Source organism: Corvus kubaryi, unplaced genomic scaffold, assembly GCF_017639235.1.
Source record: "Corvus kubaryi isolate FWS band 111438036 unplaced genomic scaffold, C.kubaryi_AGA036_p1.0 37300, whole genome shotgun sequence".
Classification (NCBI taxonomy): domain Eukaryota; kingdom Metazoa; phylum Chordata; class Aves; order Passeriformes; family Corvidae; genus Corvus; species Corvus kubaryi.
The window spans coordinates 9,563,556-9,582,139 of record NW_024581093.1 but is presented as its reverse complement, the minus strand read 5'-3'; the positions used below and the strand labels follow the sequence as shown (position 1 = coordinate 9,582,139).

Here is an 18,584-nt window from a genome sequence, read left to right as displayed (position 1 = left end):
GCTCCAAATAATCTTAAAATAAATCTGTTCGTATTTGGTAAGACCAACAGTTTCTTCCCATCTTCTCTCTTCAAATCCAATCAAATTCCTTATCAACCTAAAAATAATCAGAGCAAGTCTCTTGAGAATTCCACACAGCCATTACTTGACTTTGCCCAGAATATTTCCTCATCTCTTAGGGAGAAGGCAGTGCCAAAAAAATGCCAATAGTTGGGCTTCAAAGAGGAGATCTCACCCACTGACTGCTATTGCTTCTCCTGGGGGTTTCTTTTGTGAGCAGTTGCAGCAGTTGCTACTGTGGGCAAATTAAAAAGAGAGGAAGGCCATCTAGACAGGTAATTTCTCACAAGTTTTGGTGATATACAGGAAAAACTGCATTTAAAAAGGTGCTTAGAAGACAGCTGTAAATAGAAATTTCCCTTGCAAAGCTTTGCAATGTTTAGGGAACTACCACTTAGACAAATTGCACACTGGTTACATTTTCCAAATGGACTGATTATAGATACAAAACATTATGGAATTGTCATTGCCATGTTTTCTAGTGTAAATGAAGTAATCATTCAGCAGAAAACAAAACCAAACAAAAGCAGGTGGTGTGGTGTCCATTGCTAGGGAACAGTTCTGAAGCATGGCAAAGCAGTTTCAATAAGCAGAAAAGTTGTGTGGTATCTTAACCCAGTAATGCTGCATTGCACGGTTAAACATCCCAAATGAAGTCAGAACAATTAAAGAATGAAAGACTGGGTTTAACTGTATTTTTTCAAAATCTATGCACATGAAAATAACATATAGAAGAACTCCATTTCTAATTGGGGCAACATTGTGTATAGTGATGAACAGATGCCCAAGTGTCTGAAATTAAATGACATGAATGGCCCTTTCTGTAGTCACAACCATAAAGGAAAGAGAGATTTACACAAGGCCATCTAGTGAGTTCCTGGGCATGCCAAGGAGAAACATCACTCTTTGGAATCTCAATCCAGAGCTCTGCCTACCTTGTATGGAGACATGCTCCAGCTTCCTCCAAGTGAGCTCTCTGATTCATGAGCTCTGAACATAATTAAATTATGCTGTAGATGTAGGATGTGAATTCTTACATTTTTACCTCTCTAAAATGTAACTTAATGAAAGTCACAAACTGAATGGGAAAGCTGCCATTTTACTCAGGAGTGCTTGTTGTCTCTTTTGGGCTCAGCAAAAACAACAGTAAGGGCCAAGGGTCATTTGATCACCGTTATGTGTAGTAATTTGTCTGAAGTTATTTTCTCATTGTGCTTTGGAAAATATTACAGAATAGGGGTAGAGGGGACAATTTACAGCTGTTTTTAATAATTCATTTTAGCATTGATATATGACAGAAAATCTCCATTTGAGCTCAGAGGTTGAAAGCTATTTCATAGCAAAAGGAAGCGACTTGTTTGCATTGGTTTCTTAATACAGAATGCTTAAAGCAGCAGAAACTACATTAGTAAAACTGCATGAAATAACTACAAATATATTGAGGGGATTTGGGAAATGCAGTTTGTGGATGGGTCTATATGACAACAGAAATGAGACCTGTAGTATTTGGGTAGAGATTGTTCCTCAGGCTGCAAACTGCCTTTAGGTCCATACACTTCTCTCATCTGCAAGTACAAAGGAGTCTGTGCACAGGGGAGGAGAGAAATGTAGCCCTTTATGATGAGTGAATTGAGAGCTTGAGTACACATAAGCACTGTTCTATTAGCACAGCCCAAGACCAAAGGTATTGCAAATTAATTGAGCAAAAGAATTTGTGTACAGTTGGCATGTCTGTTCTTACATGAATCAAAAGGAGGAATTGGGCAGAGCTCCTTTTAGGAAGAAAAGAAAAACATATGTTAGTTATTGTATTGAGAGGATGTTTTTATGAGAAAAGGGGATGCTGCTTCATTAATAACTGACATGTCACACCAATTCTGGTAGGTCTGATAGATTAAACATGAACCTTTCATTATTCAAGCAGCAGAAATGTATTGGCTGCTTTACCCACCTAATATTTATTCCTTGCACAGTATAACTACAAAATTGACATCTTCTTTTAAAATTGTTTGGCTGTAATAAATATAAAACTTTCACCGCTGAAGTAAAGCATTGCTAGCTGGCATCATTTCCTATCCCTTTTTAATTATTCTTGACACTGTGGAGAAACATCTAATATAAATCTGTAATGTGCTCTGATGACAAACTACACGGTTGGAAGACCATGTAATCTCTCCACAATTAATTAAAGTGCACAGAGCTGCTTTTTTTTCCCCTTTTTTTTTTTTTTCTCCTTATTTTCCACCCCCCCTTCCCCCACCCAAGCAACCAGATGCCACTGACTGGCTCGAATAACGTTGCTGTCAACTGTAAAAAATTAAGATCCAAACCCTAAGAAAAGTACTTAAATAAAGGAACCAGATGCCCCAGATGCCAGGTTACTTTTTGATATTATGGCATACATCTTGGTGGAAGGCACTATTGTTCAACATCTGTAGCTTTACATACTTAATTACTGACATAGCAAATCTGTTGGCAGTTTTCTTCCGCAAGTATCTGTCACTTCAGCAAATCCTTTATTGAAAACTGAACGATGCCAATCAGTGTGAATAGTTCACCAGCACGCCTAGAGCAATGATATTAAGGAGGGTTTGACTGCTGTTTGTTCAATGGGCATAGCCTTTTGTTTTGCAATGGGTGTGAATCTGCTTCAGAAGAGCTTCAGCTCTCTGCTAGAAGCACTTAGCAGTCCTGTAAGGCTTGTGGACACATGGAGTCGATCAAATGCAAATTAATAACAATTTTTAGGCCACATATGAATGTTGCTGTAACATTTATTGACTGTAATAATACTGTGGATGGAAGACAGGTTAATAAAAAGTGTTTATTAAACATTATTGTACCACCATATGACTTTCAATGGTGAAGTCTGTAGCCACAGGAAACTGCAGGTGCAGGTTAATTTGCAAGATATCAGCAAAAGTTCAGATACTATTAATTAACATTACAGGAAAGAATTTCATAAGCACAATCATTTTTTTGTTGACATTACGGTATGAAAAAATCACCTCAAATTTATTATTTAATGTGGCTTTTTTGATAGAAGTGTTTGAAATGTGTCAATGTGCTTTCTGCTCTTTCTGTAAGAATAGAATGAAAAGGATGATATGCTGGGGTCTGGTTTTCCTACCCACCTGGCAGGTATATTTAGATCAACAAAGTAAAATGTTTTGGAGTCACAGTTATTCGGAAAAACTCCACTGTGCTTCATTACTTTTCAGTTAGGGTTGTTTTATTATTAGATTTTTTCAAGCATCACAAAATAAATCATGATTGTTAGTGGGGCTTTTTGTGGGTGGAATGTGCAACTGTTGTGACAAGTGGGGGCAGTTTCCCATCTCCAGCACCTCTGCTGTGTGCACACAGCTCGTTCTTCGTGCACGGGACCAGCTGTAGGGCAGAAGTCCCAACAATTGACCTCCTCAGGATTAGCAGCTCCATAACTATGGAGTCGTGTGACCCCACTATCTCAGCTGATTATGCAGTGCTGAAGGCTTCCAGTGCAGTAGAAGATCTTTAGTTCTGTTGTGTTTTGGGGAGATTTCTCCTTATGGAACAGTGTCAGTGTTTGTAAACGGTTCTCTTAACTCACCAATTTTGATTCACATTTCACTTTATGCCACCATTCACTCACTCCTCACGGATAATAAATCAATAGGATTACAGTCCATTTCCTTGCTGTGTGGTGTATTTTTTAAAAGAAATTACTGCTCTTGCTAGAGACAGAGGAGGGTTTTTTTGCTACAAGGCAGTTGGCACAGCTAGAACCTAAGCTACACTACTTTTAAATGCTCTTCTTGGAGAGGAAACTCCTTTTTAGCAAACTGTACTGACTCATCAGCTTTCTGATTCGGCTTACAGTGCTTCCACTGAAAAGTTTTTTAAAATAGAGTGATCAAAACTACAGAGCAGTTCCTAAACTGTGACTATGGATGCAATGTGGTGGTGTAAATCCATATGAAGCTGATACAAACAATGTATAAGCTTTTCTGTGCTGGTTATTTTTGCTGTGTTTTTTAAAATACTTCATATTCTGTCAAGGGATTTAGTGCATTCTCAATTATTACATTTTTTTAAATCATCGTATTTGGAGTTATTTACAGTATAATCATGTTATTTATACTTCCATTTTAGTTGAGGGATTTACAAACTGTGGATCAAATTTCACTATCAAGTACTTCCAAGAAATCCCATTAGTTTCACCCATTTTAGTGGGCTAAGAGCACGTAGAGACCCAGATGAATGTGTTTGCATGCAAGACCTTGCATGTCCTTGCAACCATTTGAGGACTGGACAGAGCACCCACAGTGCAGAGCAGGCAAGGGGGACTTCTCCCTGCAGAAATCAGGAATAAAGCATAAAACTTGTACATTAAAAACTTTCCAGTTTGGACAAAATCAACATTCTAAGGGCACAGTAATTGCCAGGGGGTTTTAGTGACCACAAATGGTTAGGAACTTGGTTTTACATCTCATCTGACCAATAGTTTATGACGCGCTGTGGTTTTTGCTTTTCTCTAACAACATGTTTCTTGGATCGTTTAAAGTATTTGGCTTGCAACACCTCTGAGGCATGGGTTAGCTTGCAGTAATGCATACTTTGATGTCTCTTACTGTTAAATTATATAGTGCGTACAATATTTCATTTTATTTAATACAAATCATTTTTATTTACTTAAAAGGAGCAAGCTGTCTTCTTATATGTGTTTGGCTTAGAAACAAAGAAATTATATTCTTTTAAGAGGTGTTTTATGTTTTATGGTTACTGAGAGAATAAATGGCCTTTTAATAGGCATTTATATAAGTGGGATCCATGTCTCCACTCTATTATATATTTTCAAATAATTAAAAGTGCAATACAAATGCTATAAGATAGCCTTCAAAAAAAAAAATAGAGGCCCGTGTGGTATAAAATATCAGGAAAAAAATCCTGTTTCTTGGGGAGGGGGGAGGCAGAAAGGTTTGTTAGGGTAATTTAATTTCTACTGATGCTACAAACAGGCATGGGATGAGGATGTGGGGGTTCAAGTGTAGACGCTGCTTGCACTGTTCCCTATGGTGACCTGTTCTTCATTGAGACAGTCAATTGACACAGACGCCAGTGCATTTATTACTGAGTCTACTGTAAATGAGACTTTCAGTCTTGCCAGGGATAGATCTTTTTCCTGTGTTCACCCCTATCACACATCACATTCGAGGACGGGGGAAAAGGAACTTTTAAAACAATAATATCAAACAACTTGGGGGAAAATGTTAAATATTACCATATGAAGAACTGATTAAATTTGTATGGTTTTCTTTCAGTAAAAATTGATATGTGATGAAACACAGTACAGCTGGATAACTTGTTTTGGCTAACGTTCCAGTGTTCTCTGATCTCTTTACCCAGCTATATATAAAAAAGAAACCATATCAGCATCCTTGTTCCTGTTGTACAGGTTCTGACATAAATGCCCCCTCTCGGTTTGCCCCATACCATCTGGACTGCAAAAAACTTAACATGAGTTTTTTCATGCCAGTGAGGTAGTTTATCTACATATCTTCTTCATACTCAGATCTACTCTTAAATATCATTTTTTTAAGTCTACTCATTGCAGTTTTCATGCATTTAATTTGTAAAAACTACTGTACATAGGTATTCCCAATCCATCAGTGCTGGAGAACCAAGGAGCAGATGTTACTCGTGCTTCCTTTTCAATGTAGCCCAGAGAAAATTTTGTTCTGATAGCTGGGAACTAAAGAATAGGTCTCATATTCAGAACATTGTCTGAACATTGTCTTCTGCAGTCCTTCAGACTTCATGGGGTCTTATACACAGTCATTAATTAGTGAAAACGCCACAGTCTTTACGTACCGCTTACTGTTTCATTGCAATACAATTTTTGGTTGTGCATATACTGGGCTTATGATTGTGGTATTTTTTGTCTGTTGAAGAATTCAGGAGCACTTCTTCCATGAGGATAATGTGTTCAAAAAGCCAGCTAATTTTTGAAAAGGCTCTGTCAAAGTAATAAACTTCTGCTTGTCAATATCAGAGGTTATTTTTAAATTGGTATTCCTTATGAATATTCCTCAGCACCTGAAATGCAGGATTGTGAGTTTAGGCTAGTTTGCTTACTTTAAATTCCTTTCTTCAGCCAAATGTCCTTATATTGCAGGCTTTTTGGCTGGCACAGGAAGATCAGACTTCCTGCTCATTGATGTAAATAGAATTTTTCTTTTATTTTGGGAGTGGCAGGGGGTTGCTACAAAGTTTAATTTTCCATTTTGTTGACTAAGAACATATGCCAAGGGTCTTGGACTCTCTGAAGTACTGACTGACATAAAATATAATGGCAATCCAGCATGGGCTGGGGCTGAAAAATTTTGGATATTGTCCCACTAGATACTGGAAGACTGCAGATTTTTTTAACTGGGATAGATAGCATGGGTAATTTGCTCTTCACTTTGGCACACTCTGTTTAATTGCAACTACAGCAGAGCAAAACCATCTGCTAAAGTGATCAAGGTCGTAGATTTTGAGTTATGAACATTAGAGGAAGTCATAGATACAGTTCTTCTTGTCATTTCTTGTGGTGGAACCCCACGGACAGATCCCCCATCCGTGGTCTGTAGTGGTTGTCTCTATTGTTTGATAAGTGCCAACCATGTGCTCCATCCCCTGCCAGTCCTGTGCTGCTGCAGCTGCCACCACACTGTGCTGCTTCTGCTTGCTCTGCTTGTCGGTGTTGTTCCTAACTCTTCCATATTTTTCAAGGGTGTTTGATGCAACCCTGTGTTGGAAAATAGGAAAAAAAAAGGAAAGCTTCGTAACCAGTGTAGACTCCAGTTAGGAACATCTGGAGCTGTGAGGTTTTCCACACGTTGTAACAACAAAGCTCTGTTTTAGCCATTTTAATAATGTTTTCTGCTTTTGATGCTATTCTTTGCTTAGGAAAAGTTTGTGCCTGTGGCATCCTTGGTCTGTCCACGAGGACTGCAAATGAAATGATTCCTCTGTTCTTGTGTTTGTCACTGCTCATCACTCTTTATTAGCTTTCAAATTGCTCTTCATTCTCAGCATAAACTTGCTCTGCAAACATCTTCACAGATTTCTCTTTTTTAGTATTCAGAATGTTACACTTTTATGGAAAAAACTTTCCTGGGAAAAAAAAAATAAGGCTCCCAACGGAGAATTAAATAAGAATGGGAATTTATATCCCTGCAAGAATTATCTGGATTTAAAAGGAGATATCTGCAGTTCATATACTATTAACACACTAATTCTACGGCAAGTTTTCCATTTCTATTAATTTAATTCTCAGGAAATGCTAATGAACTTTTATATTAAATTGGATACATTTTCTGTTTTGAGTGAGGAAGGCATATTATTACTTATTGAATGGCAGGACAGAAATTGCAATGTACCTTTATCCCCAAAACACTAGGACTAGAATTCTGGCATTCTGATGATGTTCTCATTGTGTTTAGCCTTCCTGAACATGATTGTTGTATAAGGATATTACACCTTCTTTTTTGTCACTGCAATGCACAATTATACTTGTGGATTTTCTATGCTCAGAGTTCATACTATGTAAATGAGAAGTGTTACAGAACCAGCCTTTATTGTCCAAGCTCCTAACCATGGACAGAAAGGCTGATATTCTAAAAGGAGCAGTTACTAGCTTCTACTTTTTGAACAAAATTCTGATGCAGTTGTAGCCATTTTCTGTACACATAAAGAAAGATCATGGCCTTTTATGCCCTTTAAAACTTGCTTGTTTCATTTTTCTGTCTTGCCTTTGCTACTACCATAGCTCTCTTTCTGTTCATATTAATGTTATATTTGTGTTGCCAACTTAACCTTCTAGGGTAAAGAGTATCTTAGTCATAATAATATAGAAACTGTTATGAAAGTTCAGGTGAAAGGTTCACCTAATTCAGCAATACAGTGTGAACTGTGCCTAGTTTTGGAAGCATAAAGAGTGGAGAGAAGATGCTTGAATGCAAAAACTGTTTTTCCACATCTCAAACTTACTGGACATTTCTTGTATTGGTATAACTAAGTGGGAGCTAAATCTGTTGAAATACAGTAGAACTTTGTAAAAATAACTTAAAAATTAATGTGCCATTCTGTGCCCGTAATTTAATTCAGATGTGTGTGTATTAGTTATGATTTCAGCATGGTGTGATGTATATGCTAAGTTATGACTGACAAGCTAAAATTAGAATTGCAGTTTGTACAAAGAAAACCAAATTATTTAATAGATGTACAGAACTGAGTAAGTAATTATATAAGTTCTGTGATACTTTTGTTCACACAGAGGAATAGTACATGTTCTCCGTAGTAAGGTTCACTCTTTAGATGTAGAGGCTAAATAATAGACTTCATGAAGTCAGTAATTTTTGCAAGGCTCTGTCGCTTCTTTCCACAAGAGCATTGTCTGATCTGTAAACTGCAGAACCAAAAAATTTTCAGAATTACTGCTAGCCCCCAAAATTACACTGTGTTATCCTAAAGCTCAGCCAAGCAAAGTACTGTATCCATGTGTATATGGGATGATATGTTTTCACTGGAAGAAAGAAAATGTTCAATTTTTAGACTCTTTTAGAATACCTTTTACATTTTTCCTTTAAATAACATCAGTCCCTAAGTGTAACTCATTGGAAGGAGCATATTTTAAAATGGTGTATGTGTGGTCCTTAACTTCTGAGAAGTGGCTACTGCCTGAGCTTTGTGGCTACTGCCTTGTTTTAATTCTAAAATACTGGTTCTGACATGATACAGAGACAGCAGAAATGACCCAGAGAAGGTAGGAATCAGCTACAACAAAGGAAAGCAAGTGCAAGGGAGCAGTAAAAGAAATTTTCTTCTACCAGTTCAAAGTCTTGTCCATCTGCTCTTAATTTACTGTCGTGCAGACAATGGATCTTCCACTGCTGTTGGGCCACACAATGAATCAAATCCTGTTTCCTAATTTCCACCATTTTAAATTATGTTCCTAGGAAATGGAATTCTCCAGTTTCTTGCCTCTCTTCATGACAGCTGGAGGAAAGGAATGAGGTGAAGAGAGGAAGCTGGCAGTGTAGACCTTTCACTTGGGACTTACCTGGGTCCCTCCCTTTGACTTGCAAAGTGTTGAGGTTTTGTACGTCTTTGACAGACTTTAGGTAAGGGCTTCCTGTGGCCATTGCATTCTCTCTTTATTTGGATACAACTGTGAAGAATTTGTCTTATTTTTGCTAGATGCTATCCAATGTTTAATGGTATTTCATAGAAATAAAGGTGAAAATGTTCTATGGCTGAATAGAAAAAGAAAACACAGATGGCTTGCTTCATGCATTGCTTAGCTGTCCTCTTCCAATAAAGTCAAAATTACATTAAAAGCTTGGAGTATCCCTTCTCAGATTTTATTTGATTATTTCAATATGCCTGATTTCTTTATTTCAATGATGTTGAATTAAGGGTATATATAGTTGGGAAAGAATTTTAAATAAAGTTTGGGCTCAAAAAGACTCCAAACCAAGTTCACGGATTTGCTTAAAGGTTAACTGCTTTTCATAAGATGTGAGAGGAATTTGGTATGAAGTGACAGGAGTCTGGGTATTAGGCTTGTTCTAAAGATATGAAGCTGTAGTCACTGCTCTGTTGTGTTCTCCAAGTGTCTGTGCATCAGGATTTGCAATTGCGGCGAAATTAGAGTGCCCACACTTCATGCATTGACTAGGCAAAGTGCAAATAAAACTAAGACAGACATCTGATACTTCTGGATGACAGAGCAAGGGAGGTTTTGGCAGATGGTATCCAGGTCTGCTTGGAGTGCCTGTGTATGGTATGTGATGAACCCACGAAGAGTTTGTGATGCTTATGTTTGATTTCAGCCTATAATTACATCGTGAGGTCATTATCTGATACCTTTAGTTTAAAACTGTCAGTTTTAAAATATAGGTAGCTTGATGGGCAAAATTGTGGACCACATCACGCCACAGTCCAGTAGCATTTGAAGCAAAAGAAAGGCTGCCAAACAAGGAAAGACTTAGTACGTAACTAGTGTTATGTACTGCAGTGAAGTACCAGCTATTGTGAAATTACCTTTACTGTGGTGAATGTCTGTGGCAGACTTCCTTTCCCCAAAAAAGCATGTTGAGAAGATGTCATCTCAACTCTCAGAAGAGCTTTCCAAATTAATTTTTAAAATCTAAGCAATTAATTTACTTATTATGTTACATTTGTGTAAGCTGTTAAATGTAAATGCTTCGCTTTCAAGGGAAACCTAAATCATTTGTACATTGTGGTGTAATTGTTTTCCATCAGAATCAGAAGAGTTTCCGGCGAGGCTTTCTCCCACACAGAGTCAGTATGCAGCCCCTCTTCTTACACATCCTGGTGTGGGTTTTTCCATGAACACTTTTTGCTCTTTAGTTATTTGTTGTAATTATCAAGTTCATTTTTCTCTAATAGATGTGATTAAGTATATTTAGCACTGTGTAATGAGTTTTCTGCCTGGTTGCATTCTGGCTAATAAGGAATTCCTCAGAGTCTCTTCTGACAGCTGCTGTGGATCCCAGGTTTGTGCTGCCACAAGAGACCTCTTCCATGAATTGCTAACATTAGAGAAATTAACTCGGTTAGACTAACCATAAAATCTGGGCTGAAATTTGATTACTAATAGATCTTGTGCTAGCTTTCGGCAGCACCGATATTGTGGTATTCTCTTGCACAGAAAAACCCACAAAAAATCATCATAATTCAAAAATACTTTTGCATTCACACAGAGTATGTAAACTTCTTTGTGGAGGCTGTACTGATTAAAAAAAAAAAGGTTGAAAATAACACTTCCAGTAATTGTTCAGTGTTCTTGTTACAGTAGCTTTTTTTTTTTTTTAGCTGTTATGATCCATCTGCTAACTTATCGGTCTATGGATAATGGTTTTGTTATCCATACTACTTCCTATTATTATACCAGCTCCCAAATTTGTGAGGCTGGAAATGATGGGAGCAATCTGTACTTGGTGATGCAGTGCTGTGGCTGAGTTGCTTAGCAACAGCGGCTGCAGCCCCTGCACCCGCTCTCCGGAAGGGGGATACAGAGACAGGGAGATGGAATAAATACACCTTCAACGGGGCTGACTTGAGGAGGGAATGAGAAGGGTTGGAAGTTATTTTTCTGCCAAGTGCCAGTGACTGTGGGAAAAGTCTTCTCTAAACAGGTCCTGTGAAAAAGGAAAAAAAATGGAAAGTGGTCACTTGGCTTTCTGAATTACTGGAAGAGAATGAAAATCCAGCAGTAAAAGGGTTTTCTTGCTAACTGTGAGCCTGTGCTGCATTATGAGGTTTTTTTCTACTATGGTGCCTAATCATTACAGAAAATGCGTAATCATAGCCATGTGTCTTCTATTTATCACTACAATTGAGTACCAAATTCATGGAGAATAGGGATTGAAAATTAATGCCAAGTACCTCTTAAATTCCCTGCTGGTATGTTAATTACATAAAGACTGTTCATAATAGGGTTAGCGGTAATGTAATAAATATGGATGGGTCTACAGTTTTAAATTCTTTTGAGATCTGAACAACTCTACATTTAGGATCACACAGTATTAATTGCTAGGAACTATATTTCAATCCTCTTCTGGTTTCCAGTCAAATATTTTACAAAGACTTGTGTGATTACTGAAGTATCACAGTGTTCAGTGTTATTTTCAGTTCCATATATCCCACACCCTGAAGCCTTTGGAAATCATTTGTGCTTGAAGCCTCTCTGTAGTGAGGTATCACTTTGCTACGACATTTAGTACAAAATATCAGCCTTTAGGAAGCATAAAATGTAGAAGGGAGTGGGAAGTAAGTTGATGCGGATACACCCAAGTTTGTTAAAGGGCTCTTATCAGCAGTCACCAGCATCACACGGGATTTTTCCAAGTGCTGGTTATTGCTGCTAGTCAGTGCTGCTTTGCAATTAGTGTGGGACCACCTCGATAAGGTGGATATATAGGAACTAAGAACAGATAACATAAATGCAAACAAAGAAATTTCAATCTTTTAACCTCCTTTGTACTTGTTTACTTCTGAATTGACTCTTAAGGAAGCAAGCAAAACGGAGTTGCTTTTTTTGGTTCCTTTGGAGGAAAAATATGTCTAGAAATTTAGAAAGACCTTATTATTTAGGAGCTTGTATTGCTTCACTTCCATATTTTGCGGATGGTGCTGCACTTGTCATAAGCCTGGTCCTAAAATTCATCGTAAGAAAGACATTGCTTATCATAAAAGCCGAGGTTTTGATCTAAGTGGGAGTCTGTGGGCTCATTTTTAGAAGGTCAGATTGATAGACAATATCTCACAGTCTAGATAGTGACTCTATCAAACTAATTCTTAAACACATAGTAGTACAATGAATTATTCCTGTCTTGGAAGTATGGTTTATGACCTTTCTGCCCCAGGTATTATTGCTGATTATTATCTGAGAATGGGTTAGTAGCATGCTTTTTGTTTCATTGGGTTTTGTGGTTGATTTGCGTTTTTTTTTATTTTAACTCAGGCTGTTTTTTAAGCAAATCTGTTTTATGAACCACTTAATACAGCAGATTTATGATAAAATAAATTTATCTTATAGCATGGTAATAAAGAAATGCCCTTCACCTTCCTTTTCTCCTAGAGGTTATTGTTTAAACTAGTATCTCAGGTTGTATAGATAAATATTTCTGTGGCCTTTTGTTTTCCTTTATTTTTAATGCCGATTTGCAGAAAAGTGTGAGCATTTTAGAATATTTTAATTTATTTTGCAAAATCTACAATTGCGAAGTTCCAGCTTTTCAAAAACAAAATGGTAGAATTCTTCATACAAGGCTGCATAAAAGATGGACCTATTTTGTATATAGAATATTGCCTGTCCTTTAGATCTATGTGTTTTGCTTATGGAATAAACCAAAATAGGAGAGATAAACTAATATTTTGTATAAGCTCAGCCAGACAATACACATGATAAAGATGTTTCATCTTCTTATGTATGCAGAAAATATGAAAAATTGTAGTTTACACATATTTTCTCAATTCAAGTGTAAAATTGGGCCCCCAGATTGCCCTGGGCCACGGTGGTTGTGTTAAAGAAGCACTATTTACCTAGCAGCTGAGTGAAAAATGATCAGAATATTAGACTCATCTAGGCCACATTAAGGAGCCATTGCATTTCCCGACAATTTTATGCTATCTCAATATGAAAACAGAGCAATTTCAGCTCATATCAGGTTATGATCGGCAATTACAGTTGCATAATTCACCTAGTCGTCTCTTTTCAGGGCCTTTATTTTCCCTCTTGGTGACATTCCTGAGAAAGTGCCTGATAAAAATGTCATATATCATCCTGGCTTTAAAACTCGTAAGGGGGTAATCTGCTATGCCTTGCTGAGCCTATATTCATCACTAGATTTTTGACTTGGAGGGGTCATGACACTCATAATTTCCTTTTTGATATTGTCCTCACTAGATATGACAAGGGGCTGTAAAAGCTCCGTCGTAGGCTGTGGTTAAGAGCCGTTCCAGTGGGGCTCATCACCAGCAATAACAGTGCATTACTGGGGATTGTGCAGTACTTGGCCGTTTCGAAGATAATTAGATTTGATGTCAACATTTCTTTATCACCTGCATCCTTTTGTGCATCTGCATGTCAAGTTGTTATTTCCGGATTTATTAGCACCCTCAGAGCTACTATCTATCTGTCAGCCTGTGTGGTGTTTGTGTTGACAGTTGTAAAGTTAATTACTAGTACTAATGAGCATCGGGCTTTTGGTGGACATGGCATTTTGGGCATTTAAAACTGTAATTAGATTTTTTTTTTTTTTCCTTTGTGTACAGCCACAGGAAAAATGCAGAAAAAGAAACTGAAACTGAGCACCCTGACCTCAAATCTCCATCTCCAATTTGACATTGTTTGCAGTATCTCTAATTCAAAAAGCTCAAACAGGCAGCCTTGTTTGCTTTTTGCTACATTTTCTTCTCATCATTAACTCTATGAATATTTGTTTTATCATGTCATCCAAACTCAGATCTTAAGGGAAAAAAAAGTTTTGTTTTCAGATGACTTTATTAAAAACATGTTCAGATAGCATATGTACCAGCCATTCCTTTTTCTTTTAAAGTATTTGTATTTTAGCCCACAGACAATATAAGTATTGTGGTTAAAAATAAATTTGTAACAACATAAAAATTAGCCCATCCTCTGATCCCTCTCCTTTTAATATAATCATGTATTAAACCCAGTGAACACATAGACAGTTCTTGTTTATTATGTAATTGTAAATCCAGAGTAATTTCAGTGAAGTGGGATTAACAGAGATGTAACAGAAAGAAGAATTTTGATACTTATTTGCCTTGCATACATGTTAAATTTCCTATCCTGTAAATCATATTACCAGCTCTTTTATGTGATGTTCCAAGTAACATATAACTCATAGGATTTAGAATAATGGCACTTATATGTGACATATACTTTATGTAAGTATATTGTTTATTCCGCTGCTGCAACTAAGAACCACTCCTTTGCTGCTGTTTCTATTTGCTTTCTATTTATCATTATCTGCCATTTTGTTAAACAACTACCCTTCCCAGACATAAATCATCTGTAAAAATGCTCTGGCTCAGAGAAAATTTCACCCTGGCACTGAAATGATGAGATAACCATTTTCATCTCTTGTTGAAGCATTGAGATTTATTGGGCTTTGATGGGCTACAGACCAGACATCATTCTCTGCTAAACAGACTCCCACTTGCATTTATTCTTATTGCATTTAGCAATTCAAAATGGAGCTCCCGAAGTCCCTGCAGAGCCCCTTCCCAGCTTAGGTGGGGCACAGGACGTCAGTGTTATTACTTTATATTAGATAAGGAAGGGACACACACTGAAGCATGTGGTGATTCAAATGATTTTTTATTTCCGTTTAGCAGTGATGACAGAATGTCATAGTGAAGTGGCTTCAAAAGTCATTTTTCCCTCTGCCCTGGTTCTGCAGCCTTGTCCCTCGAGGGCACTTCCATTGTACAGTTATATTAATTCTGCTAACTTTCAGACTTCATTGCTGACAATAGGCCTTTTGGCTTTCTCAGACTATTACATTAAATTTCCCATCAAACCATGTCAGCCTCTGAGGTCAGAGATTCCAGGAGAAGCTTTAGATATTTTGCCTTTTGACTTCATGGGCAGGTATTTCTAAATTGCTTTTAGCTTTGTTTTTCCAATGTCAGAAATCATATTGAACCTATCTGAGAACTCAGACAATGAGTGTTTGTCAGGTGAAGGACAAATGGTCCGAGGGGTGGGGAGGGTGTGCACAGACACCCAAACACGTGTTTGCTGGAACGCTCCTGTCCTCGGTCACGCCAGTGTCAGCGAGGGTCAGGTACCCTTGGTCCAGCTGCCTTTCTCAAGGCAGCAGTGCCTGACCATGCTTTTCACACACACAGGCACCTTGGGTCATTCTCTAAAGATTCATCTTCCAAACAAAAGGCTTTTGCTTTATCTCAGTGTACTTTTAATGTTGACTAGTTTTGCTACTCTGGAGTTCGTTTGCCATTTTTATAGGAAAATTGAGTGTAATGATCTTCAGTTCACAGCTGGGGAAACTGAGGCACAGAGAGATGAGCTGATATAGCAGGGTGATGAAAGGACAAGAACACAGGGACTCACCTTCAGAGTCCTGTCCAGTGTCAGTGTCTGGAAACACTTACCTTGAGGATGTTTTGAAGAATTGAAGTACAGTAGACTTAAACAAAGCAGAACTTATTTGCATAAAACCTGGTTCATGTAAGAATCACCAAAATCTTAGATTGTACTATGTGACCGTGAAGTAGTTTTTAGATTATTGAACAAGCTTTGCTGCTGAAGCATTCTTTTCGTCTGTATTTATCAAGATTCTCAGCCTTCTTCAATTGATATACAAATTGTTTTAATTTGATGGATTTATTTTTTTTCCTCTTTGGAATGATTTTACATTATAGGGGGGAAAAAAGTTTTTAAACTAGCGCTTGTCAAATGAAATTTTAAATTTATCACAGATAAGCATCCAGTGTTGAACTGGAGAAAATGTTATTCTAAAAAAGGTGTTACTGCATGCAAAATATAATTAAGTAAAAAATGCAACAGAATTATAGGGAAAAAAACCCAGGCTTTCATTGATAGACACACATGAAAAAACTAAGAGCGTGGATGGCATATAGAATTCAGCAAAAATCAATGTGTGCAGATTTTTAGCCACTATTTTGAATTTGTAATCATGGTTTCTGTGTTTAGAAAACAGACATTCTGCAGTGTATTCTTCCCCCAAAATCCTATTATTTAATAAGCAAATGAACAGATTTTTCAGAGAAAAATATTTCACCTTGAAAGCAAGCTCTGCTCTCTTTTTTTGGTGGTAATTTTAAAGTACCAAAATTAGAACTGTCTTAATTCTTAGCTGAGGTTTACATCCGTAGAGGGGAATGTGTGTGTGTGAGTGCAGAGTAACGGGTGGGTGGCAGGGCTGGAGAAAGATGAGCTGAGGAAGGCAGTGTCGATGTGTTACTACCTGCTTGCAGCCATAAGGCCGGGGAATCATTTGTGACACTCTGGGGACAATTTTGTCACCCTGACAGTAATGCTGTTATGCACCAACTTGACACACAGGAAGAATCCATAAAGACAGATAAGTAACTGTGAAAGTGGCTGGGGATCAGCCTGAGTGCTACCACTCACCTGCAGTGACAAATAGATAGTCATGAAGGATTGAAAATCCTGCCCAACACAGAGATATGTCAGTCCAAAGCCAGAACGGTGCGTGGTTACACAGAGGTTGTAGTAAAAATACACATAAGGCACATGCACAGAAGGGCCCCCAGGCGTAAGTATGAGAAGGTTAACTTCAAAGTATATTAGTTCTTCTTTGTAGCTTTTTTTTTTTCTGTAAGAATACTTGATGTGTTTCACAATTGGACCAAATTCTTATATTAATTGCATTTGATTGGGCTAATTCCTGCGATTTTAATTGAAATGGGTATATGTTAACATTGGTGTAATGAAGATGAGAATTTGGCCAGTGTGATTTTTGTGGGAATCAATGGGTCTGTTTCCAAGTGTCATTTTTTTTTAGTAATTATTTTATACCAATAGAGGTCCCCATCTGCAAATCCAATGAAGAAACTTGTGACTTAAGAAACACATTCTGCTTTTAAAAATACTGTACTTTAGCTGTTGCAGTCAACCATAAGTGCTAAAAATCAGTACCAAACTGTTTGCTGTTTGTTATGTTATGCAGTTTAAAAAATATTTTATAGAAAGCTAATGGTAGTCTTATTGCTTTTTGGTTTGTTTGTTTAAGACAAAGAGATGTAATCTAACCTTGAAGACCACTTCTGAATTCAGTCCCTCTTTTGTGACTTCTGTTTCATTATTCATGTTTGATAATTTCAAGTTTATTTCTCAGGAAAGAAGTGAGTTACAACCAAAGATAGATGATGTGCTTGACTTCCTATTTTGCTTACTTTATAATCTCTGCTTTTCTCCTTTTCTTTTCAGTCTGGCCACTGGCTTTCACTTTTAAGGAACTTCCCTTTGTAGGCAGTCTCTGAAGTAATTTTGATCCCTGGAAGAGGGACTAGAAGAACCTGTCAACCCTACATTTTCTTACATGCTCAGGATTATTTTTTTTTTCCATGTGTTTTCTTTTTTTCTTCCAATCTGGAAGTTCCTTGTTGTGTCCTCAATTCCTTTCCATAGTGGCAGCTTTTGAGCAGAGCGTGCAGAGCTCTGAGGTGGTGACTGCTCCCTTCAGTCCCGTGCAGTGCCGAGCTGGAGCTCAGCAGGGTATGATGGGTCTGATGCCGACTGCCAATCCCAGCCTCCTTGCTGAGCACTTCCACACATCTTATGCACATCCCATTGAACTATTTATTTCATACACTGCCAGTTTCTTTTTTATTCTTTGCCTCTTTGGCATAGTGTTGGGCACAGACTGCCTGGATGGTTTGTGCAAGGTGAGTCGTGGTGCATTTGGCCTCTTCCCCACATGATCTGCACTGACTTTCCTCCAGTCACCCTTTTGTTGAGCTGCTCAGGCATGACCATTTTATTCTCTTGATAATGCCCTCCTCTGGAGATGCTGAAGAATAAGAGTTTGGGTTAACTCGGGAATCAGTCCCAGTAATGACAAGTCACATAATGACCTTTTGTGCAGTAAGATGCACTGGTCATCATCATCAGCGCTTTCAAACTATTTAGCAAACACCTAGCTGGCTTCTCCATCACTATATCTTATTTGAGGCACAGATAAAATAAACCTAATACACCAAAATAGCAAACCCTAATAAAGAGACTTTAAAACCTATTTTCTCCCTTGCCCCCTGCCCCACCTCAAGTTCCTCATCGCAGAATGCTTTTTAGGCCTAAGTCAAAACATCTGTACCTGCTCGATCTTCCCCCTTACATTCCTGCACTGTTTTATTCCTTCCTTTTGGTTTTGTTCTTTTCTTTCCTTTTCCCCACCACTTGTGGTAGAGTACCTGTTCAGACAAGCCTTCCA

The 18,584-nt window shown here is 37.7% G+C and overlaps 1 protein-coding gene across 6 annotated transcripts in view; it reads left to right on the top strand.

Annotated features, from left to right (window-relative positions):
* Positions 1 to 18,584, top strand: part of FTO (FTO alpha-ketoglutarate dependent dioxygenase) — a 231,976-nt gene that overhangs the window by 171,219 nt on the left and 42,173 nt on the right. Inside the window, exon 9 of one of the 6 annotated variants that reach the window (XM_042027501.1) lies at positions 9,045 to 9,365. The exons of 4 other annotated variants lie outside the window; for them this stretch is intronic. In XM_042027501.1, coding sequence (XP_041883435.1) covers positions 9,045 to 9,106 — 62 coding nt within the window. In that variant the 3' untranslated portion in view covers positions 9,107 to 9,365. Of the gene's footprint in view, positions 1 to 9,044; positions 9,366 to 18,584 lie in introns of those variants that run through there. One more of the 6 variants, XM_042027502.1, reaches the window with a different exon arrangement.